Source organism: Hirundo rustica, chromosome 13 (assembly GCF_015227805.2).
Source record: "Hirundo rustica isolate bHirRus1 chromosome 13, bHirRus1.pri.v3, whole genome shotgun sequence".
In the NCBI taxonomy this organism is placed as follows: Eukaryota; Metazoa; Chordata; class Aves; order Passeriformes; family Hirundinidae; genus Hirundo; species Hirundo rustica.
Genome location: NC_053462.1, coordinates 7,159,431 through 7,183,353, shown reverse-complemented (window position 1 = coordinate 7,183,353; position 23,923 = coordinate 7,159,431). Strand labels below are relative to the sequence as shown.

General features: G+C 41.8%; 1 protein-coding gene across 1 annotated transcript in view; it reads right to left on the bottom strand.

The window, feature by feature from the left end:
- Nucleotides 1-23,923, bottom strand: part of RFX7 (regulatory factor X7) — a 48,671-nt gene that overhangs the window by 7,624 nt on the left and 17,124 nt on the right. Inside the window, exons 2-8 of the mRNA XM_040077376.2 lie at nt 19,135-19,168; nt 11,954-12,036; nt 11,040-11,162; nt 4,890-5,006; nt 3,075-3,159; nt 2,218-2,425; nt 569-864 (exon numbers count right to left, since the gene is read on the bottom strand). Of these exons, the coding sequence (XP_039933310.1) occupies nt 569-864; nt 2,218-2,425; nt 3,075-3,159; nt 4,890-5,006; nt 11,040-11,149 (816 nt within the window). The 5' untranslated portion in view covers nt 11,150-11,162; nt 11,954-12,036; nt 19,135-19,168. The remainder of the gene's footprint in view (nt 1-568; nt 865-2,217; nt 2,426-3,074; nt 3,160-4,889; nt 5,007-11,039; nt 11,163-11,953; nt 12,037-19,134; nt 19,169-23,923) is intronic.

Genomic DNA, 23,923 nt, shown 5'->3' with positions numbered 1-23,923 from the left:
AAGGCTAAAGAGGACAGGATGTGTTCAAAATACTGCTTATTGTTAAGGTTTCAAAAGTGAGTTAAATATAAACTCACTATCAGGCAGAAAAACTGGCTTACCTATCAAAATGAACATCACAGTGAACATCTTAAAACCAAATAATCTTCCTAGCCCAATTTTATATGGCTGAAAGACAAAAATGTTCTGTACTACAGATATTCATTCAAAATAAAATCGTACCTGTCACTAAATGCACTGGGCCAATGAAAGGCAATTTAGATTCCATATTAGGGCCTCAGTGGCCCACACACCTGGTGTCAGCTCTCTCATCTGGTTAACTTCATGTCAAGGCTCACTTTAACAACTTCAAAGATGAACTTGGCCTACATTACATGATCGGAATTCTGCTGCCTCTGTATCAACCCTGTAACTAATGTGGCATAACACAGCCCAGACAGAAGAGCATCAAGGCAACCAAGCCTTTGAATGGAAACTGTTCTAATCCACTGACACCACTGCGTAGTTACTGGCAATGTACAACCTTGTCACTGGGTGGATTCTCTAGAGAATTGCTGGAGAGCATTACCGGTATGGGGCTGGGGACAGCAGCCACAACAATGCCAATAGGTGGAGGGGACAGAATGGCAGGACTTCCATTAGATATACTCGTCACACCGTTGGTTGCAGCGCTTTCTGTTTTCTTTACTGGAGACTCTCCTGGCAAAGGAGACTGCAGTTTCTGTTCTTGCTGCTTCTTCTGGATCTTACGCTGCAGCTGCTGCTTAGCGTCAACAGGAGATGGCAGAGTTTTCACTTGTGGTTGAAAAGAATTACTTTCAGCAGTAGGTATGAAAGCTGAGGGCTGGGGGATCCCTTTTATTCCTAAAACAAAAGAAGGAGAACGAATTACAGCCAAACATACTCTGTCTACTGTGGTGCCACTTCTGTATCTAACAGAAAATACATGGCAGGCATCTCCAAAACCACTCTGGGAATACCTCCTCTATGAGGCACTCCCATCCACTTCATACTTAAATCTATTCAGCTTCAGTTTATTTCCGTATTTGTGGCAAAACCTCTGTTAGACAAGCTGGGCATGAGCTGCTAAAATATTCTCTATGGGCGTCTTGTTTCCAGTAACATCAAAGGGCAACCTGCGTGTCAGCAGTCTCAGCCAGGTGCACTTCACTGAACTGGCAGCAGAGGGCTGCGGGCACGTTTCAGACGAGCCTTTAAAATCCAGCACCGGCCGCGGTTGTTTTGTTATCTGTTCTAAGGCAGCTTTAAATGAAAAATGTTTCCCGAAAGCTGTAGGTCTGTCACAGAGAAGCAGCTCTGAGCAGATGACATTATCTAATGGCCAAGGCGTTAAATATAGTGCATCTAATATCAGAATGGATCAAAACTTCTGTGTGATCAGGGGATAATGGGGAAAATGGCAAAAAGAAAAGTGCTCAGGAAAAAAAGAAAAAAATAAGAAAAAGTGAAAAACCAATGGAAATTAGAATGACAGAACATTTTTTTCTGGAGAAATTACTTTGCTGATCACAAAGCAAGCAAGTTTTAGTTTTCAGGGAGAAAACAGTGTCCTCTGTGCAGCTAGTACTATTTTCCCTTACAAAATCATATCACATTTATAATCTTTTGTTTATTAACAGTCAAGAGGATTAGCATGCTCTTTAGAGACCAAATAACTTTGCTGCACTACCCCTTTAGAAATGCTTTAACATTATTTAATTTATACTTTAAGGTTACAGAATTTTAAAATAACTGCTAATTATAAATGAATCAATACTATTTTACTACTTTACTAGTTTTACTGATAATAATTTTACAATACTAAGAGCAAGTATTTGGTTTAGATACCCAGCACATGCTTAGGAACTGTGATCTGGGAGCCCACCCTCTCAGCAGCAGTCTGCATGTACCACGAGAGGTTGACTGTCACAACACACTCTGAAGCTCACACACCCTGAAGTGCTTTAGACAACCAGAGTCCTCACCAGAGCAATAGGAAGATCACCATCTAAACCTGAGACCAGTGCTGATTTTCAGATCTTGACCCAGAATATCAGCAAGAACAGTAATTTGCAGCAATGTGACTCAAATCACATAAAGGAATGCTCAGTGCTCATTGTTAAAGTTTGCCTTGAAGAGAAGTGCTTCCTCAAACCAAGCTGTTACTACTCTCAGTAGAAAGATCCCCCATTTCGACGTTCAGCATTATCTCATTACCTGCTGGTGCCCCTGCCATTACTGTTAAAGCTGCCATTGACTTGGTACCAATATAGTGACTTTTGACAAGGAAGCGAGCCAGTTCCAAGACGGTATCAAAAGGCTGGCTCAGCACTTTCTGGGCCCATTCACAAACAAGTCGGCAGGCCGCAGAGATGACTTCCTCATCAGCAGTTTGCAACTGCCCCGATGGCTCTGCTCCATCCAACTAAACCGAACAAACAAAGGAGGAAAGGTTACTTTAATTGATAAGGGTCATTAAGGCATCAAAACAAAACAAGAAAGCAAATTATTATCAGAATCACGCCAAAAGTTGTAGTATGCTCACAGTTTTACATGAAGTTATGAGAATAATACCACTAGTATCTTTCAAAATTAAATGGCTTAATGATAATCTACGGGTTGTTTCCAAAGGCATTATATGGAATTGACATTTCTGGAAGAAAATCACAGACAGAATCCTAACAATGTGAGCACCAACAATTGATTTCCCCTGTATCCAGAGTCTTGTCAACTCAGCAGTCACTATTACCCAGGAACTGCTTCTTTCACTGGTTTCTCTAGCACTGATTTTAAAAAATACAGTACAAGCAAAACAGAATCAGAGTTAAAAACATGCATACAGTGGATAGGAACACTGTGGAAGTCTAATTCACCTCCTGAATTAGTTTAATAGTATTGCAATTAATTGTGAACTTTACAGAAAAAAGCAAACAATTATTCAGAATATAAGAAATATAAAGAAAAATCTTAAAAGCTGCACAGATCTTCACTTTGTTTCAAAAAGTTCTGATAGAAAAATGGCATAATGTTAACTTGCAGAAACATATATATAAATAAGCAAATATATATCATACCCCATCTCCAGTTTTATGAAAGTCAAGGTTGGGCAGTGTTGGCATATGCACAAAAGCCTTCTTCCTCAGTCCACTGTAGCAATATGTAAACAACAATTAAGGTCTACATTGTCTGCTTGTTAGCTGGGGGATAGGAGAGAAGAGCAGTATTTCCTGTGATAACCCTCATAAGCTTCAAAAGCAAACTCAACACAGAACGAAGAATTCCTGTCATTAGTATGAACTCGGAGCCAACCGGAATCAGAAGTCTATCAATGCATTCTTGGCCAGGCCCCTGGGTTTCTCAATCTATGCAGAGATGCTGGGTCTGATGAAATTCATTTGATGACTTAGAACATGCCGGGCAGCCTCAGTTAGCTACTCAATATTCAAATCATTAACATAAGTTGTGACTAAACCCTCTTTCTAAAACAAGATGGGAGAATTAAAAAAAAAAGTTAATCACTATTAAAAAAAGCATTCACAAATTTTGGTTCTACTTTATTTCCTTCTCCTGAAGGACTTCCTCAAACTGAAGTTTCCCATGACAAGATAAAAGTGCCCAATGAGTGACTGCATTTCTTCCTAAGATTTCACGCCATTTTTAAGGCACTTTCTCCTCATCCATGATAATTTTTCTGTAAAAATATAAAGACCCAGATTTTTTTCTTTTCTTTTCACTCATCTCATCAAATTGGTTCACAGAAATATGCTCCCTTTATTACTCGTACTCACTTGTTTATACGTCTAAAAATCAAATCAGTCTTTTTTTTCTCTCCATAGCATTAGTCTGACAGTTCACACATAGTGTCTTTTCCCCACGACACATAAATCCTTTCCAGGATCACTAATTTTTCACATTTTGTAAATATGTCTATATTATTTCCTAGGCCATGGAATTTGAAATTGCTTGCATTAACCCAGATGGAGTATAAGTGCAATAAAAGAAACCTAAGGAGCCTGGGATTTACAGTAGATGTGAGACAAGGTCACATTTTGATCATTCTGAATTAGAAACATTGGAAATAGAACTTAAAGAGATCCCCTGGGTCAAGCTACAATTACATCATACGATTTCTTCTTTAACACTTCTCTAGCTCTATCCAAACATGAGTACTGAGTTTCAGATTTCGCTGCTAGATAATCCAACACTGTTATTTCATGAAACAGTTTAACTGACACACAACTTTTCCATTTACTACAACACGGAAGGTTTTTTTCCTCAATGGAAGAATTGAGTGCATGCTTCCAGTGAGACTTGGCAAAGGCCAGTATCACAGCACATCCATATCATTACTGTTACTTCTTTTGAGTGGTTTCTACTTAGGGCCTTTTAGCCTTTTCACACTCTCCCCTCCCTGCTCACTGCAGGGGCTTTGCCTACCCAGTATGTTGGGATGCAGCGAGAGCCAGCCCTGGGGAATGCAGCAGGTAGGACATTAGTGCACCATGGCTTCTAAGGGTTCTTATGGGAAGGTGTAATCCTCAGCTTGGAAAAGAAAAAATTCTGACTGATGAAAAAACTGGTTTTAAAATCACTAACAGTTCTGGTTCCTTTATTCCAATATATCTCTTTGCACTAAATTATAAAACTTCTTTGATTCCTTGCTTCTGTGACAACTAAGTGTCAGAACCTAAATTCAAGTACTTGTTTCCAAAGTTATATTTTGCAAGCTAACACTACTGCAACTAATAATTTTTAAAGAACTTTGGAAAAGTGTTGGCATTTTTTATTCAACATTACTTCTACATTTAGCTGGTAGTTAAGCCACAACAACAGATGTTCTCCAGGCAAGTACAGAACAAGTTACTGAGAAGCGTTCTAGCAAAGGATATTTTGATTTGCCTCTTGTGCCTAGACGACGGGCCTTCATATTTGGAAAGACATTTTTCATGATCTTTCCAAAGTCAGCAGCACTTAATGGGTGGTAGCCAAGATTGTCACAATAGCTCCTGCAACAAAGAGAAAGAAAGCGTGAATGGAATCGTAGTTAACACAAGAGGCCAGCCTACATGCTAGACTCCAAAGGTTTTCAAAAGAAAACACTTATCCCCATCCATATTTAGAACCACATTTAACATTAATGAAGCTATCCACAACGAATTGAATGCATTAAAAATGTATAAACAGAGCTATTAATATCACAGTTTTTGCCTTGTTCTCTACTGAGTTCAAAGACAAGTCATGTGGAGACATAACAAGCAGTGGCACTATCTAGAGCACAGCTAAGATTTACTCCTCAACTCAGTTTGAAGTGTATGCTTCAATTCACTTATTTCAGGACATAATAAAGCAGAGACTCTGTTCTAGCCAGAACCACAGCTTGAGTGTGCTAAGGCCTGAAGACCTGCAGGAATATTTGAAAAGCGTCAGGTAAGAGATGTGTCAGAGTCCAGAGGAAGATTTTGCATAAACAACTTCTATTTAATAGACCGTAACAGAACTGAACTTAAAAGATGCCTTCCCAGGGAACCAGCTTTACAGATGTAACATAAGCACATACTGAGGACCCAGTCCTGCTACCACCGTGGCTCTACTGAACTATGAGAGCTGCTTGACCGTAGACAACCTATTGAACAGCCCTAAATTAACAGAGATTCCAACTGCTGCTGCAAATGAAGATCATCATGCGACTCATCATACGACATGATATAGGGGAATAAAGAAATAAAACGTAATTATTTTGCCATCTTTACTTGTTTTAGTAAAATGGACACTGTTAGTTGTCTTCAGTTCTCAAAAACAGCAAAAGAAATTCTGTTTCAGCATCTGAGACATTTAAAAAATATGTTCTTGAGGCAGAGGACAAGAATTGTTGATTTTGCTGCAAAAGGTGAATGTTCTGGAAAATCAGAAACATAAAGCAAAGGAGAAAACCAGGACCTGCTCTGGAAGTGCTTAAGGCTGCAAAGACAGCAACTCCCTGTGCTGTTGCACAGACGTTCATGTGCTGTGGCCTAAAATGTACCAGCATAAAACCTTCTCAGTGAGACTCCCAACAGCCACGGCATCAGCAAGAGATAGCGATGACCTCCTTTCCCATGAGAAGTCCTATAAGCAATATACAAAAACAACCTGCCTCTGAAAAAGTGACTGTACATGATCAGCGTGGTTATCAGCAATAGAACAGAAAAACAATGACTTCACACCCCACAGTTGCCTGCTACTCTAATCAGGTACATACACACAAACAAACCCCTGGAAACTCGGGCAGATGTAAAGAAAAAGCAGCAGTCTGAAACAGATGCTTCACCCCCAGCATCACCTAGGAACAATGTGTATCCAAGCAGGCCAGTCAAAATGTCTTCTCTTCAAGTTGTAGCTCTAAAGAAAGTGGTATGTATTTCTTGAGATACTTCCACTGCCTTTACTTTCTCAGCAAAAATATTAGTTTTTACAGTGCAAGTATCTGCTGCTTTTACCCTTGCTGTGTGTTGATATCCTCCACTTGGAAAGCACCACCACAGATGCAATCATTTTGATGATGACAAACAGCAACATTTATGCTCTTTGATGCTGACACTCCGCTGCAGAGCCTCCCCCCACATCCAGGGCCACTCAGTCCAAACCAGGAGACATTGCCTACAACTGGTACACAGTCAGGCATCAATCAGTCTAGTTTCTATGTGGAACATCAAGAAGCTTTATATCCAATTTATATACCAACATATTTCATTGCAACATATGTCACCCACAGAAGCAGATTTCTAGATATGTCCCTTTGAAGTTATTACAAAGGAATTCTTTCCTGCCTCACTGTACCCTCATCAGAATCAGACATTGCTCCACGTGTAATAAATAAATCTCTGCTTTTTGTCCTTTGCATCTTTCCAGGCCTCCATGGATTCAAACTTTAGTCTGAAAATTCCTGAATGGAGGGTCTTTGTTGCTTACTGATGTTGATAACCAGACTTTAAGTCTCAAATACCATTCCAAGGAGGACTCTCCAAATTTCTCTGCAATAGTCAGCAGTATCTGATTGAAACTCAACAATGTCAGCAAAATAAAGTTAAAAAAAACAAGCTAGCAAAACACCAGGATTAGGGACCTACCAATCTATTAACCTCAAAGTTAAAATTATTCCTCCCTTAGGAGGAAAAAAAAATAAATAAAGGAATAAAATTATCCATTCCTCAAGTCTAGCACATCTGGTTAAAGACAATCACTTGCTAGCAGCAAAAGCATACAGTCTAAATGGTCTCCTCGTATCTGTACTGGCAGCTCCAGCAAGCTTGTGATTATCAGTGTTATCATGGAATTTCAGTTTTCAGACAGATCATCCTACACGGCCCCTCCCCCTCCCGGCTTGGCCCAGAACCCTCCATGTCCATCTGTGGTCTCTCATTGACTTGACAGGACATAGCAGGAGTCTCTCCCCTGAAGCTCTTCTCTCTGCTACTTGCACTCTTGGCACATTGCTGAGCCCAGGAGCTGTTTTGCTCTTTGAAGGGTGGGTGGGAAACAGAGGGGGGGAGGGAAGGTCTGAGGAGACAGGAATGACAGCGGACACGCGGTTGCTTTGTTCTTTTGTACAGAGCTCCCCTACATGATAAGCAGAAAAGACTTTTTTTTTTAATCTTTGAATCGAATGTACTCCAGACATAAAATACAGTGGCAGTGCAAATGAATTAAAACACACCAAAAAAAACCCAAACAAAAACCCCAAACAAACAAACAAACAACAACCCCCCCTCAAAAAACCACCACCAAAAAGCTGATGAAGACAGGCCATGCAGCCCAGCTTACACAGTTTCCTGGGCAGAAAAAAACAGCATGAATAGCAAATTACAAGAACCTACTGAATGAAACAAAACAGAGGTCTTGGTTTATCCAATCCCCAAAACTACTAGTCTCCAAAACTGGGTTAGTCAAGAACCTCAGAAAGACGTAGGCTCTCATTAAGCTGACAAACAATGCTGGCTCATAAATGAGTCCTTATAATCAGGTAGGATGGAAACCAGATGTCTGAAAACCACCAAAGAAATGAAATTGCAGGTCAGACTCCCAGGATCAGCAGCAGAGATGAGAAACAACTGCTTCAGATGGAGTCTGATTGGCTTTCAGAGGAATTGCATGGGTAGTTGCTTATGACATGGGACTAGACTTTGCAACACAATAGGTCCCATCCTATTTCTATAAGAGAATTTTATATAAAAACCCTGGATAAGCACTACTCAATAAGATTAGTACGCACCTTTGCCCTTTATGTGTTCAACAGACATGGTATACCTGTACCAACTGTCCTCTTCTGTGCTGGCATCTGAATATTCTTCGAACTTGTTGTTTAATATTCTTAACACTCGGTGCATATAATCTATGCACCAAGTGGCCTAGCAGCCAGTAAAGCAAGGATTAATGATTTACAGACTAAAGGAAAGAGATAGAGGATGACTCAAAGACCTCTTAATCCATATTAAGCGTATCAAGTGAATCTTCAGGACACCAAACTTCAATATGAATGACTTTTGTCCCTTGTGTCATGGCAGTAGAAGTAAGATAAGAGGACTCAAGTGTTTACTGAAGACTCACAAATAATTTTGTGGGCAAATAAGGATTTTGCCTGCGTAAGTACTGCAGGACTGCATTTAAGATTTGAAATCCTAATTCTCTAAACTCAGCTAAATCTACACATGGCTGTGTGCAGAAGGATGTTTTCTAATAGGGACAAGATATCAAAGTAAAATTGACTTACAAGAAAACACAGAAAGGATCTAATGGGAAGCAGCATCCATTCACTGCAGGCTGGATAACATGCTGAGCACCTCCCCTTGAGCTCCCATACTTTCCAGCCTGTATTCCCATAACTCCTAGAGGAAGCTGGCAGAAGAACTGTGAGCACCCAACAGAAACCCAGCTTCTTACAGCTCAATGTATTCTGTCAGTACAAGCAGCATCACGGCACCAACAAGAGGTGAACCAGCTCTTATCTACCTCCTTTCTAAAATTCAGCTGCAAGCTCTCAGCCTTCCCAAATGCTACTGCCATATATTGTGATGAATTTTAAATTTATTTTATCCCTTTCAAAAGAAAGATAAATTCACTCTCTTTTATCCAGTTAGAAACATGAATTCACGCTTAAACTGAAGCGTAACAACACAGAAAGAGTCACTGTATTGAACAAGCCCAGTGAGAAGGGGCTACTGAAATGTGGAGGAGCTGAAAACACTATCAGCACTTGCCAATGGTGAACTTGAGTGGAGTGTAAGCTTCTGTCTTTTCCTCTTCATAGAAAAAAAAAAAAAATAAGGTGATGCAGAAGGCTGGTAGTTTTGCAAGATTCATTTTGACCAACATTTACGGCAGGAATGAAGATGCTGGTATGATGCAGCACTCTTCTGAAGCCTCGCACTTTAGATTTACACATGCAGAGTGCATAAGCTTGCTTATGTGAGCTCATGCAAGATCCATCTCTGCACATAGAAGAGAGAAATGGCAACTGGTTAATAGAACTAAGTTTTGAGCGTTCTTAGCTTAGGTAAAGGAAAAGGACTTAACAAAACTAACTCACATATTTATATGCCTGTTCCCCATGTCTCACTCCAAGACTACTTCTCCTCTGGTGTGCAAGAATAGCTCATGAAAATATTCAAAGAAACGGAATGTTTTAAAAACAGAACAGAAGCTTTCAAAGGAGAACAGATTCCAAACATTTGATATTTTTCCGAATATTTGCTTACCACCCTTATTTTGTTAGGGAAAAAAAATACAATATACAAATACTTGATGCAGCTACATACAAAGCCATCCAAATTTCACACTCCACAATCTGTAGATGATGATATTTCCGGGCATCTGCAGCTTGGCACAGCATGGAAGCCAAGCAGATTTGTTGCTGAAGCAGGCCATAAATTATTTAATAAGAAATATATTTAAGAATAACGCTCCCATCTCTCTCCCGCACAGCAGCTGCCGCTGTTGCTGTGTCTGCGCGAGCGGCTGCTGCTCGAGGATTGGCCACCCCGGCATGTCTGTGCCATTGGCTGCGCTGCCGGGCTGCGTCACCGCTGCTGGCTGTGCGGGAGCTCAGGAATAGGTGTGCGTGTGTTTATCAACCCCAGGCAAGCCAATGCCATCACGCTTCAGCTCAATCGGAGTAAAACACTTCAGCACAGAGAGTTAATTAAAAGGAGGTATTTGCAGAAGGCAACCCTGCAATAACAATTCCTATGGGGTGAATCCTGTAGGCACTTAGGAGGTGAAGGGATTCGGCTCTCTGCAAATTACTGTAATCGTTCAGATTATGGAAATACTCATACTGGATCATAAATCTGTTATTCATCTTCAGGCAACCGGGCCGAGGATGATGATTTCTTTCCCCCCTCCCCCACGGGGTATGTTCTGTAAATGAATTCAAATCCAACTTTCATCAGACAGCTCCCTCTCCCTTGCTTCTAATCGCTTTCTCATTACACGGTAGCTTTGAGACTTGACAACACAGCCTCACAGTGGCCTTGGTTACTGGTCTCATACATATTCAGATAGATTGTGCCTCTGTAGAAATCAGGTTTGCTGCAGGAAGGTCCAATATTTATGTCTTATTCTGGAAAGAAAGGTGTGACGGGCAAGATCGTATGTGCAAAATAGCTGCATCTGTGGGGAACAATTCAACCCCTCACCCTTGTTAAAGCAGTCATATACGTATGTAAACAAGCAGAGCAACACGTATTGGAAGACAGTAACTGATGCTTTTTACCTGTGCCATGCTGCACAAAACAAACCCAATATTCATTCACCCAATACTGATATTTACTTGTTAAGAAATACTTGTACCTTTCCTTCAGCAATTGTACATGTAACGCACAATTTCAACACCACGGTCTTATTTCCAGAGACAGTAGTACTGAATATAGCTTGCCACAGAGTAGCTACTGCATTCTCCGTACAGCAGCACGGTCCATCACATGTCCCACACACACCAGCAGGGTACCTGCAGAGTCAGTGTCACAGAACACTGCACTGCCTAAAGCCGTAGGCATGGCACTCACTTGTATTCATCATAAACCTCCTGCTTGGGAAGGGATGTCTCGGGGTGCTCTTCCAGGGTGTTGCGTATCCACGAGAAGGCGTGCATCTGCTGGGCACGGCTGGATGACATGGAGATCTGATCGCTGCGGAGAGAACAAGCAGTGCTGATGAAGACATGGCTCTACAGTTCCTCCTCACTTACTAGACTTCTAACTGTCTGCCTATACAGGTGGAGAGACACCAGAGAAAGAGGGCCTGCACCTCATGGATTTACCTATTCCATGAGCCACGGGCAGCAGTTTCTCCTTCTTTCATCCACAATTTAACAAAGAGACTCCACACTCCAGTTCTTGACTGATGCACAGCTCCGAGTACACAGAGACTCTTAAATTTATTATTCCTTACTGGCCACCTCTAAGCTTTTGCCCACTTAGTTTGCCAGCTGTCCTTTGGGAACACCCAGCTTTCCCAGGAGATACTCAGTGTGTTCCCTCTAGGAACCTGCCTGCCTATAACCATCCTGCTGGGAACAGCTTTATTTTGTGACACTGGTCTGCAGGTTGATTTTCTAGAACTTCCTTTAGTCAAACAAGTGTTACCAGAAATACCATCCATTTTTTCTTTCACCCACCATCACACTGGTGTTGCTATTTTACGGCTTCATACATAAACAGTGAAGGAACAATTACACAGACTGTGAAACACTTTCTCTGATGACTCTTTCATTTTAGGATATTTATAATCACAAGCTTTTCATGCAATAAAAGATTCTGAAGTTTAAAAAAACCCCAACATCTGATCTTCAGGAAAACAAGAGTACTTAAAGATTGCTTCTGCTACCACCATCATGTGAATGATTCCCTGGTAGTTAAGTGCCACAGGAATAAAGCAAGTTTTCAGCAGTAGCTGCTCACCTTTACACTTACACACATACCTTTTGTCTCCATTGTTGGGACCCGAAGGCAGCTGAAGGTAGAGGTAGAGTTTCTCTAGGTCTGTAAACTTCTCAACTTCTTGCTAGATACGGTATTTCAGTTTGGAAATAAAAAAGGTGGAGAGAAGCAGGGGGGAAAAAGCAAATAAGAATGGTTGAGCTTGATAGCTAAAACCCGTCATCTGACAGTATCTTCCTAAATAATGCAATTTCAGACAAGAATATATTTACTTATGTGAAAGAACACGACTGTGAGCACTATGTGACTAGAAATGTTATTTCTCATTTTATTTGCACCCATCAGGAAGCACACTTGTTACAATTACAAAATTCACATGCAATAAAAGCAGAGTCTGGAAAAAAGTTAACAATGGATCACTTCTGTAACCAGACATGTAACATGAAAACTTGGTCTTGTCAGAGTACACATGAAGCACCTCTGAGAATCCAGCATCACAACCAGCTATGCTGTAACAGCATGGAATGCCAGACCTGGTCCTGCAATCCTCTGTATTTACTAATAGTGAAGTGTCACAGGCTTTAATGAAGTAATTTCAAAACCTATATATGTACATATGTATTTTTTGGTTTTCTTTGGAAAACAGTTATTGAAACTGTTACTGCACACAAGCCCTTCAGCTAGCATCCATCTCAGTTATGCCACACTCCTCCAGAGGATACCAGCTGAGGATCAGACACGAGGGGGTTTTACCTGGTGTATGCAGCCAGCGATTGCTACACAGAGACCAGCTTTTGGTCATCTGAAACCAGCTAAATGGGCTTAGAAATAGATGGAAAACTAATAGTGGTAACAAGCGCAGGGCCTGCTCAGCAGCAATGCAAGGAAAGCCTTGCAGCAGGAAGCACGGGGGGCTTCCTCCAGGAAGATGCTACAGAAGCACTGCTTGAGTGGTGCACCATCAGTACAGAGTTGGAGATGCACTCGATCCTTTTTAAAGTCAGAATACAGCTTCTGGATTACTGCTAATTCTCTTTGTCTTCACTGGTGTCTTACTGCCAATGTAACATTTTCCAGAAGGAAGAGAAAAGAGGAGGGACCAACATGCAGTGAGACCCGGCTCACTTCAGCAGTGAGCAGAATGGAGAGTGGGAAAACCAATAACCTAAACTTCACTTCAAACTGGGGCTCCCTACCAGACCCAGTCATGTCCAGACCAACGGTGTTGGCACAAAACTGAGAGCAGCACCTGAAAGAGGTGGTTCCACTACCTTCTCCCTGACCCCAGATCCTGCACTGGTGGGACACGGTATCCAGGGAAGGGTGTGGGCTCTCAGTAATCCTGGCCAGCAAACCCCACTGCAGAACTGCTGTACAGAACAGGGCCACCAGCGACGTGACAGACCTGCCCAGAGCCAAGAGAAGCACTTCCAGCAGCATACAGGTAACAGACACTGGATGTGGTGCTTTTATATGCTGCAGCAAACCACAACATTTGGTTGGGTTTCTTTTCCTCTGACAAACTCCTGAAATTTGCTGACACTGATTTCTGTGTGGATCTACAGCAGTGGTGCTCAGACCACCAAGAATCCAGAGGTATTTCTTAATAATGGGTGTGCTTTGTCAAATTCTCTGATCTTCCTTTCCTGTATGAATCACAGCATTTAAATTGGTCGGTTTTCCTTTAGCAAGCTCATTATTGTAGAGTCAATGCTCTCCAAAGAAAGAATTTACAAAAAATTAATCATTTTTGAGAAGACAGAAATTTAACAGGAAAATTTGTACTTCAATATTAGCCATCCCCTTGTTCAAGGAAGTTAGCTCTTTTTGTTTTAAATGGCAAAAGCCCAAACAGCACACCAAAGGGCACTGTCTGGGTAGGATTACCTTGCATGGTAAGCACTAATCCATGAGACAAAAGCATCCCTGGCAAAATTAATCCTCCCCTCCTCTCCTCAAGAGTGTGACACTGAAGTGGAAGACAAATTCATCCTTCTAAATCTAATGTGCCCAAGTGCAACACAGAAGGAGAGGTTTTAGCAGAAAAATTAAACCTTTCATCAAAATACACTGCAGTGGTCTCAGTGCCCACTCCAGCTGAAGCCATTTCTGTTCATGGCAGGAGGAAGGGGCTGTGTGGAAGGGCCCTGTCTGAGCCGCTCTGCTACACAGGTCCCTCCCACCTGTCAACCCCCCCTAATTAAAGAAAAACCAAACAACAAAGGAAAAAAATGTGACTGAGACTGTGTTAGCAGAACCTTTTCCAAAGGATGTGAGTGAGCCAGCGACCCCCTCATGAGCAAAACTGCATCCCTACATCTGAGGTGGCTGAGGACTACGGCTTCCTCACATCCTTGGCAGAGGCAGCTGCAGAATGATGTTATCTCACTGTTTGCACTCAAAGCCCACTCCTCTCCATGCCTGGCCCTAGGCAGCACTTTCTGCACAGCTCCTTCAGCTTCCAGCAACAGTAGCAGGGGAGCCCTGGGAAGGCAGGACCTCTCCTCAGAATGGGAGAGTTCAAAGAAGTCACAGGCAGTTCACAGAGGTAATCCTACCTGGGTGATAATTAGATAAACCTAAGCTTATTAGATGAGACTGAATCTATTTAGAGAAAATCATCTTAAAACTGAAGAAGTGGCAGCAAGGAGATGGAGTGTGACAGTCAGTGCAAGTAGACTTGGGAAGGACTGCCTTTTGTTTAGTTTGTTTTGTTTAGTTAAAATTTATTAAACTTTTCATTTAGGCTGTTTTCTCTACACATTTCTGAAACCCTCAGAACTTGGCTACAGTCTTGTTAAGTACAGTCTCTTCTTCAATCTCAGCTGATATCCACCAGTTCTCAATGCTAAAGGTCTGGTGAATCCAGTAATAACTGCACTTGCTGTTACTCCAATTGTTCAAAGCATCGAAACTTTACAATTTTTTAATGCAATCAGAATCACAGAAATTGGGAAGCAGGTCTACTAACTGACCAAGAAGAAAAAGGTTCATTCATTCTGAGTTTTTCTTTGTGTTTGGTTGGATGCATATGGAAATAAATAAAAAGAAACAAGAATGCAAAATATCCTATAAATTACCACCCCAATCCCCAAATAGATCACTAATGTGGAAAAAAATAGGTCATTAGAGTGGAAGAGAGTCATGGTATCAAAAGGAAAAATGTGATGCTGGCACCATCTTGGACAAACTCCCCTTTGTGCAGCCTGTTAAAGCTTATGCTACTGTTCTAAAAACCACGGAGCCTGTGCAATGTCTGGGGAATCCTTTTCTGCTACTTGAAAGGATCTAAGTAGGAATCTTGCTTGAAGTATCCTGACCTTGACTGACTGGTTCTATCACATCAGATGAAGATGGTATAATTCTCCAAAGGCTATTTATAAATTATATTTCTTGAAGTTGCATTAGAAAAATGCACAAGCATGCTAAGCTGCTTTCAGGACTGAGGTGTAAAGCCAGCACAAAGAATCTCCCCTGGTACTCTTGCTCTTCACACACTACCTTTATCCCCTGCAACTTGAACCACACAAAACAAAGGAAGATTCAATGCAGATGGGGAGAAGGCAGTTATATTTTTAAAACTTGGCTTCAATTTAGCCAAAAATCTATCAAGCACTCAAAATACCTCTGTGATCTTATATTCTGAGGTAGAAAAACTAAGGACAAAGAATTTAAAACCTCAAGTCACAGCTAAGCAAAGACTTTCAGTAACACATAAAGGAAAAGAAATCTCTGCTATTTCTGTCTTGCCAGTTACCAAATACACATAGGTAACTATAGAAATACACAAAATAAGTAGCAAACAAATTAAACCAGAGATCAGTGGCCACACAGATCTGCTCCAAATGAGTATGTCCTTTTGCTGCCTAAGATAGACACAGAACAAGATTTTCATTGAAACAGATGCAACTTCCTTTTTTATTCTAACAGGCATTTTGATTGAGCAAAATAAACACCTGGGAAATAAACCAGGATGACCAAAATAATGTGGGGTAGAAGTTTTTAAAGGAAAATAGCAGGGTTTGATATCTGTTTCCATTCGGAGAGACACCAACTTGCCACTGCAAGTTTCTGCAGCACAAAGAGACAAAGATCTATTCAGCACAGAATGAGGTTAAGGACTTAATCTGTGCTATAGGAAACAGAGTTTATTCATGTTTCTGCTTGAACCAGAGAATCTAGAGATTTGAAAATGAGGCCCCAAAATCAAAGAATATCTTTCAGGTTTCCTGACCTTGGTGGATCAGTTCTCTCCTTCAGGTTTTCTCTGACTGGTGATTTACTATCAGGTCACAAACATTAGTCAAGCTTCATTTCAAAGTTGTCAAAAGGGATTAACATAGGAAAACTCCAAGCAAAAAACCCATATGCTTTTTTCTGGATTGTTTACCTAGTCAGGCCAAACTTGAAATAAGATAGAAGAAGAATATACTGAGGAACAATCAGAAGAGCTGCTACTTCTGTAGTGTACACAGTGCAAATGTCATTCAAATTTGAGCTATTTCAGATTTCCATAATGAAAGCAGAATTACAGGTTATTTCTGTCCTTGGATTTGGATAAGGGGAGCTGAAGGCCAGGGGCACTCTGCAGCAAGATTACTGTTTCAGAGAGCATGGACTGCTCTTAATATTTCTTTCCACATTTTGAGTATTTATAGACAACTACACTCTAATCAAAGTGAAAAAGGCTGTGCCAATGGCAATGTAACCTGCACCTACTGGCAGAAAGGCTCTAAAATTTGTCATACTTCAGCAGAACAAACATCTATTATTTAACAACCAGAACTAAAAATAGTGACGTATCAAGCAATCATCTCCCCACTCTATGAATAGAGAAACAAAAAGCAAAGGTTAAATAAGTTACTCTAGGTCAGATGGTTTGTTGGAAATATCACCAAGACAGAAAGTAACTAAAAACACCCTTTTGTTCTAGAAAGCAGCTAATAAACACATTTGATACACTTTATCTGAGCAGAAGCAAGAACATATTTCAGGTGCTAAATATTCCAAACAAGCCCTAAAAACACACGTCGGCTTTGTTCTGACAGTGCCCAAGCACAGGTGCCAAGGCTTCATGGAGCTTCTGCCCATCTCCTGTAGGGCCCAACAGACAAGTGGCACCTGGCTGCCGCAGGACGGACGGACGCTGCCTCAGCACACGCCACCAGCACCTCTGGTTTCCACGGCCATCGATGCAGCACGCTCTCACCAGCACTGACCTCTTTTCAGAGGACTAAGGAAAGAAACCTTGGCCTTCTTGCTGAGTGATTATATGGAGCAAACTATTTTAAAAACCGGGTTCAAAAGTTCACTTAGTATGTGGCTACAAATATAACAAGTGAAGTCATAAGAGAATCTACTGCTAGACATGTTTACTACAGTTTAAAAGATGTTATAATGAATTTTTAATGACTGTTTACACCACAATTCTTGCTAATTATCTTTTTTGGATCGTACAGTATACAATGATTTTCTTATGATCTCCCAGAAACTGACAGTATGTCGGAATGTGAGCGGTGCAGTGTAACAAGTTGAAGGCAGGTAACCCCGGACTCCTGCAGGAGCAGTTGCAGTCTCAGTGCCCTTACACTGGCTGCTTTCCACAATCCACTGCTATGAGAGACCTCCACCACAAACTATTGCCATCACCTCTGTTTCTTCCTAGCTCTCTCCTTGCTGAGCTGTGTTGAACTTGGCAGCCTATGAACGTTTGTGTGTGGCTCTGCACATGGGGGCTGTGGCTGGTGCTACCAAAGGAGGGATTCAGAGCTACACAGCCACAGCCTTTCCGTTCAACGTGCTTTTAGACTCCGTCTTCCAGCTCATGGCTTTCCAAAGCACCTAAAACCACAGGAACCATTTTGCCAAAGTTCAGCTAAATTTTGATTTCCTTAAACTATTCTGATCTTGGATTTTTTCTTTTATAAACTACCTGAACATCATTAGATCTACCTTTGCTAACCTAGAGTGGCTTTTCCACTGTTGACACGACTCCTTTGAACTCATCAGCAGGACAGACAAGGAGGCATCTGGAACAGAAAATTAGACCATCAGGACACTGCTGCTCCATTCCAAGTCAAGCCATGGAGACTGCTTTGTGTCCAAGACTTCTCTGTCAATCCAATGGATGAGACCTACCCAATACCCTCATACAAACTGATAATCCCTACCTCAGCACACAAAGTCCATAAATCTGCAGTACTGAATGCAAAAACAGTCCTAATGTAATTCTATTTTCTTAAAAGGGATTGCCAAAAGCAGAGGACTGGTTAACCTCCTACTTATTTACTCCCTCTCCAATGCTATTTAGAAACACCTACCTCAACTCCCATTTTTTTTCTACAGAAATACCTGGTGTTAAGAGATTTTTACAAATGCAGTTTTGCAATCTGTCCTTTTACCACTGAAGACTCACATACAAACCAGTTAAGATCTTAAGGCACCTGCCTAGTGTTCACAAATTTCAGTAAGGAATAAAGGGGACAAAAATTGCATTTGGCATCTTTATTCCCATTGGGTGCATCCAAGAACTTTTAAACAGAGGTTAAATGGGGTCCAAAGTTTGTTTGCAACACAATACAGCTTTAAATCGTATACAACAATAAATTCAGAGATTTTAAGGCAAGACCATTCAGTGCCACCTGAATTAGACTTTGATAATATGACTTTGAAGAGTATTCTTTATTAGCTCAGCCATAGTATTGGATAGTATCCAGATGGCTGTCTATGACACTTTTTTATCTTATCCACTGGTACTTCTGGATGAAGTGCTGAAGGTGAAAAGTCAGGAGAAGCAACCCTTTCCAGTCCTAAGATTTATGAACTCAAGACTATGATTTTGAAAAACTCATAACCCGCTCACTACTAAAAGCAAATAAAACCTCTTTCTGAACTAGTGCTTCCCAAAAATAATCTCTTATCACTGCCTAGGTCCTGCTATTTTAATGCACAAATGAAGATGATTTTTTTGCAATTCAAGGGCCTTTCCTGCTTCAAAAAATGATCTCTCTGCCCTGAGCAACACAGCAGAGCTAACAGGATCTGTAGTGTTGCACACTTCTGGGAAGGTACCTGAGATGGTAACTAATTTTGATCACATTTAGTGGTGGTACTTTGAAGTACTGCTAAGGAAAGGCTTCATAATAACTGTCAGTCTCCAGAGCCAGCTATTTTGGTCTTGCAGCTCATTAAATATTGAAAAGCATTCTGGAGTTGTACTTACCAAAATGCAGTCCACTTTAGATTGTACGGTTTTGCTAGATGTGAGGGAAGAAAGAGAGAAGAGAAACACTGAATTAGTCTAAAATCAATGACAAAACCATTACATATTAGAATTTCTAATCACTGCACTACAGGCCTTATATCTTGGTCTGAAATATCCTGCTAGTCTACGGAATAATACTCAGTCAGCTATTTTTCTGTAGCAAGTCACCCCAACTTAACTGCTTGTTAAAATTCCTGCTACTCTGTTCTTTTACATAAGAACTGTATTTTTTTTATGAAATACCATTGCAACTATTATCCCAAGCTGCAATGTTGGATGTCACTACTTTTATTGTACTCTTACACAATTCAAATGCATGTGACTTGTTTATCTGTAAACACAATTAACATCCCCCTCTCCCCCATGCTTCAGTAACTCCCACCACCTCAAGGCATGTATTTCTAACTTTCCAAAGAGCTGCTACAAGGCACACAGCTGTTATTCCACTGGCAACTCTGGAGTTTTCCAAGTTAGTCTCTCTACCTCCCAGCTGGCTTATTAAGACGACACTGGGTGGGGACTCAATTGAAATATGCCAGGAATGACCTCAGTGCATGTGCCAAGGCGGGCAAACAGTATGGAACTTATTATACTTCCTAGAAACACACCCATGAGCAGCTTTTGTGCTTCTTAAGGGTGCTGTACTTCACATTCTTCGTCTGACAGCATTAGGTGAAGGCATTTTATCACTGCTCTGAAGAGGTGCAGGTTTCCCATACAGAAAACCCCAGTCTGAACACCTACTAAACAAGCATCAAACAATCATTTGGATTCAGAGAGCAATTACTTTCCTAGTAAAATAAATCATAATTTAATCTCCTCACACAACAAAACATCTCATGGAAGTTATTTTACTTTTGTACAGATACTATCAAATACAAAGCTAGACCAAGTCAGGAAGCTGATGGATCTACTAAAACTATAAATAAATAAATAAGACAGCTCTGCTGTCTGGTGGTGACAGGAACCAGCATCTACTGTTCCATCAGATGCTCAGAGGCAGGAGTTTGGTTTTCCTGCTTGTTATACCTTGTTACACCACTTCCACTTTGAAACAAGTCTAAAAATCTGTTTTGTAGAGGCTGCTGACACTGATGCTCCTTCTCATACAAGAACTGCTCAGGTTATAGTGACAGAATACAATAAAAGATTTCAACAGGTAAGTATATTTGACAAGTTCACTGAAGCAGATCCATCAGCAGGTGTCCACTTCAGCTGACTTTGTGCAGGAGAAGCCATCAGGTGGGTAGACAGGAACACCAAGGAGACAGAAAGCAGAGCTGCTGGGGATTTTTAAGAACAGGGAGTGCTAAGGACAGTAAAATGGAAGCTTTGCCTTCCCTTGGGAAAGATGCTCACATATACTGCAGCAACTGAGGAAGAGAACCTAAATGTCATCTCACCCATCAAACCCCACCATCTTAGCAGAAAAGTCAAAGGACACCAATCATGGAAACCTGCATGCTGCCAGTGCATGTGACCCAAATCTGAGCAAATTGATGGGGACACAGCTGCTCCAGCAGCACTTCTCCACCCCGGACTCCACCTATCCACTGCCTCCAACCCCAAGCAAGGCCTCACAGTCGCCGTGCTGCTACAGACCCACAGCCTCTCCTACAAAGCACCAGGCAACAGGAATCAGGAATATGCACCCATTCTTGTACCCAAACTCCTCGTATGGCTTTACAGGACAGCTTATGCAGAAAGCATGCATAAAGGGCAAGGGGGTGCAGGGTACAGACATAGCAAACTTAGCCCAGATCCAGTCTCTACAGACTTGCAGACAACACCATGCACTGGGCTTTTCAGGAGAGCATACTCCAGCCTCCCCTCTGCCAACCCGAGCATCAGCATGCCCATTTGCATTAACATCTTCTTCTTGCAAAGGGAAAGAGGCAAGTTGCCAGGAGGCAGCTGGGCAGGAGATCCCTAGAGCTGTCCTTTTATCTCCAAATATCAGTCTGAGTCAGGAAATGTAAACTCTCAAATTTAGTTCAGGCTCTTCCAGTTGTGACCTCTGCTCCTACAGCACTGATCAAGTGTTGAGAAGCTGCAGCAGAGGAGCAATAATAGGGCAAGCAAATACAGCTTCACTAGGTTTCCTTTTTGTCAACTGGTGGCACAAAAAGGACAGTCAAGTTCATGTCCTCCAATCTGCAAACAGATGTTGTGACATTTTGAAAGGCAAAGGTCCCACTGCTTCAGCAGGGGTAAGTGTGATCTCTATTTAAAAAGCTATTTTTTCCATCTCTTGCTCCATGCTCTTGAGTATACTGGGAGGACATCATTAAAATCTGTTAGCGGTAAACTGAGGTTTCTTTCTTCCTAAACAGAGCACAGGTTAATGTTGCTTCATTTTATAAAGCTTGTGCCCAACAACAAAAATGCTTATTTCCCTTCCAGTGGAGGTGATTCACATCAAAGTCAAGCAGTGGCAACCCTGAGGAATGAGCCCTTTGACTGGGACAGTACTGGGAGTGACCTTCTCATGGTCCTGAGCACTGCACAGAAACATTCCATTTGGTGACACTGCAGGACACATCCCCATCACATCAGGAGATAAAAGGACAAGGGACAAAGGGACAAGGTGGCAAAGGGACAGACATCCCAGTTACATCTGCCACCTTTGTTTATTTTGCCCCACTTCTTCTCTAGCAAGACATACATGAAAGCTGAAGTTTCATTTATAAGTAAGTTTGGTTCTGTCTCTATCAAACACATCCCTTACCTAATTACTACTGCAATTACAGTGCCTGCAACCAGCAATCCCAACAACCAGGCTGAATGGGGTCCTACACAGCCATTTCTAACATCTGGAGGCCATTACCTACACGTTTTGCTGCAAGCCTAGGAGTAGCTGCAGGAGAGCAACAGGAATGATGTAGTTTCCAATGAAAATAACCATTTGAATCTATTTGGAACCTAAGCCCATTGGAAACTCAGAAACTGCACCTAAAGCCCACAGCTAGCTCCTCCTGAAGCTGCTTCTGGGGGCTCATTGTGATTCACCCCATCTAGAAGCACAGCTGGTGTTAATCTCTCTTTTCCAGCTCTTCATGATGACAGTCTCCTTCAAGTTAAACTAGTTCCCTTGATCCAAAAATTAATTCATGCTACTTCATGCAGTTTTATCCAGGACAAGATCTGTGCTTCTGGGGGTAGCCGTCTCTTGTGAGTGACAACAAATGTGGCTGCTTTTACAACTGCCTTGGATTTACCAACTTGTGCCCAATGACCCAACACAAGAACCACAGAGCATAACATTCTATATCAAAACTTTGTGTGTGCTCCTCTCCTATCAAAAATTAGAGACACTATCACAAGCAACAAGGAGACATTTATTTAGTGGGTACCATCCTGTTGACTGTTTCAAAATTAAGGCACACAGAGTGACTCAAGAGGGACCCTGTTGTACTGCCTACAGCAATGCTGGCTCAAAAATGTCAGCTTTGCTCTGAACACCACCAATGCAGACCAGTCTGGTCATGTCTGGTCACCTACCCATCAGCCACTCAAAAACATGCACCCAGCTTCTACTAAACAGCAAAACAGCAGAGAAAAGGAGGTTTCTAAGGCTGTGCTTCGAGAAGCAGCACAGACCAGCTCCCTGCAAAAGCTGCTGTTCCATGAAGAACCTCAGACCCTACAACTTTCCAGGGAACATGTGTTGGCTGCTTTGGCTATGCAGCAAAAAACCTTACAGGAAAGCCTCTGGCCCACTTAACGGCCTCAGCTTTTGACTTTTAGGGCCAAGACCTTTGAAGAATTCTTGAAGGTAACTTTCAAAGGCTGTAGCGATTGAAGCTTCTAAAGGCTGAAGACAAACTCCTGAAATTATCTTTGGGAGAATGAGATGGAGAAAAATAAGATTAAAGTATTTCCTCAAACTGCTCTTCTATCTTCTGCCAAAGTATGCATTTCTGTTTTCCCTGACCTATTTATGCTCACAATATCCCTGACTTGGCATGGGCAGAATAAGGAGTGTGCTCTCTTCCCAGGTGAGCAGCTGAGTTTACTTTGCACTGAGGAAGAGAGGGGGAAAAAAAGCAGAATAAGGCAAGGAGATGCAATTTTTTTTTTTTCCTAAGTGGCATAAAACCAGATGCTGCCAACCTTCCTCTAATTAAGCAATACTTTACTTTCAGGAAGAGGCAGCTGAATTGCACTGAGCAATATGGGACTATTGTATTACCAGAAGTGGCAGAATTCAGTTGCTCTGAGCACGAGTACCTCTTTAATGTTGCAAATAGGAGAAGCCATATAACCACAAGGGATAAGAGAAGCCTTATGTCTGTGAGACCAGAAAAAGGGAGGTGGCTGGGAGAAATAAAAGCAAGCCCTTGAATTTAGCAGCCACTGCCTGGTTAACCCTAAGCCTTCCCAAAGCCTGCACAGCACAGAAACAAACCCTTAGCAGCTTTGCAGCTGAGAGCATTCAGCCCCTATGAAAGGCAGCAGCGTGATCAACACTGCGGGAGCACAGTGAACACCCACCCTGCAGCACAGCCCCTCTCCTGGGACCCATGTCCAGAGCAGGATGCTGCCAAAGGGGCTCCCGGGCTGAGCCCCTGGCAGAAGTGGGACAGCAGCACTTCCAGAACATCGCTGTTCTGCTGAGGGGAGACCTCCCAGCCCCAAAAGTCACACAGCACATGGCTCTCACCATTCAGGCACTGGCAGTAGACTTAGCTCAAATGGAGAAGGATGGCAATGACAATAGACCCAGTTCAACCAAACTCAACAGACA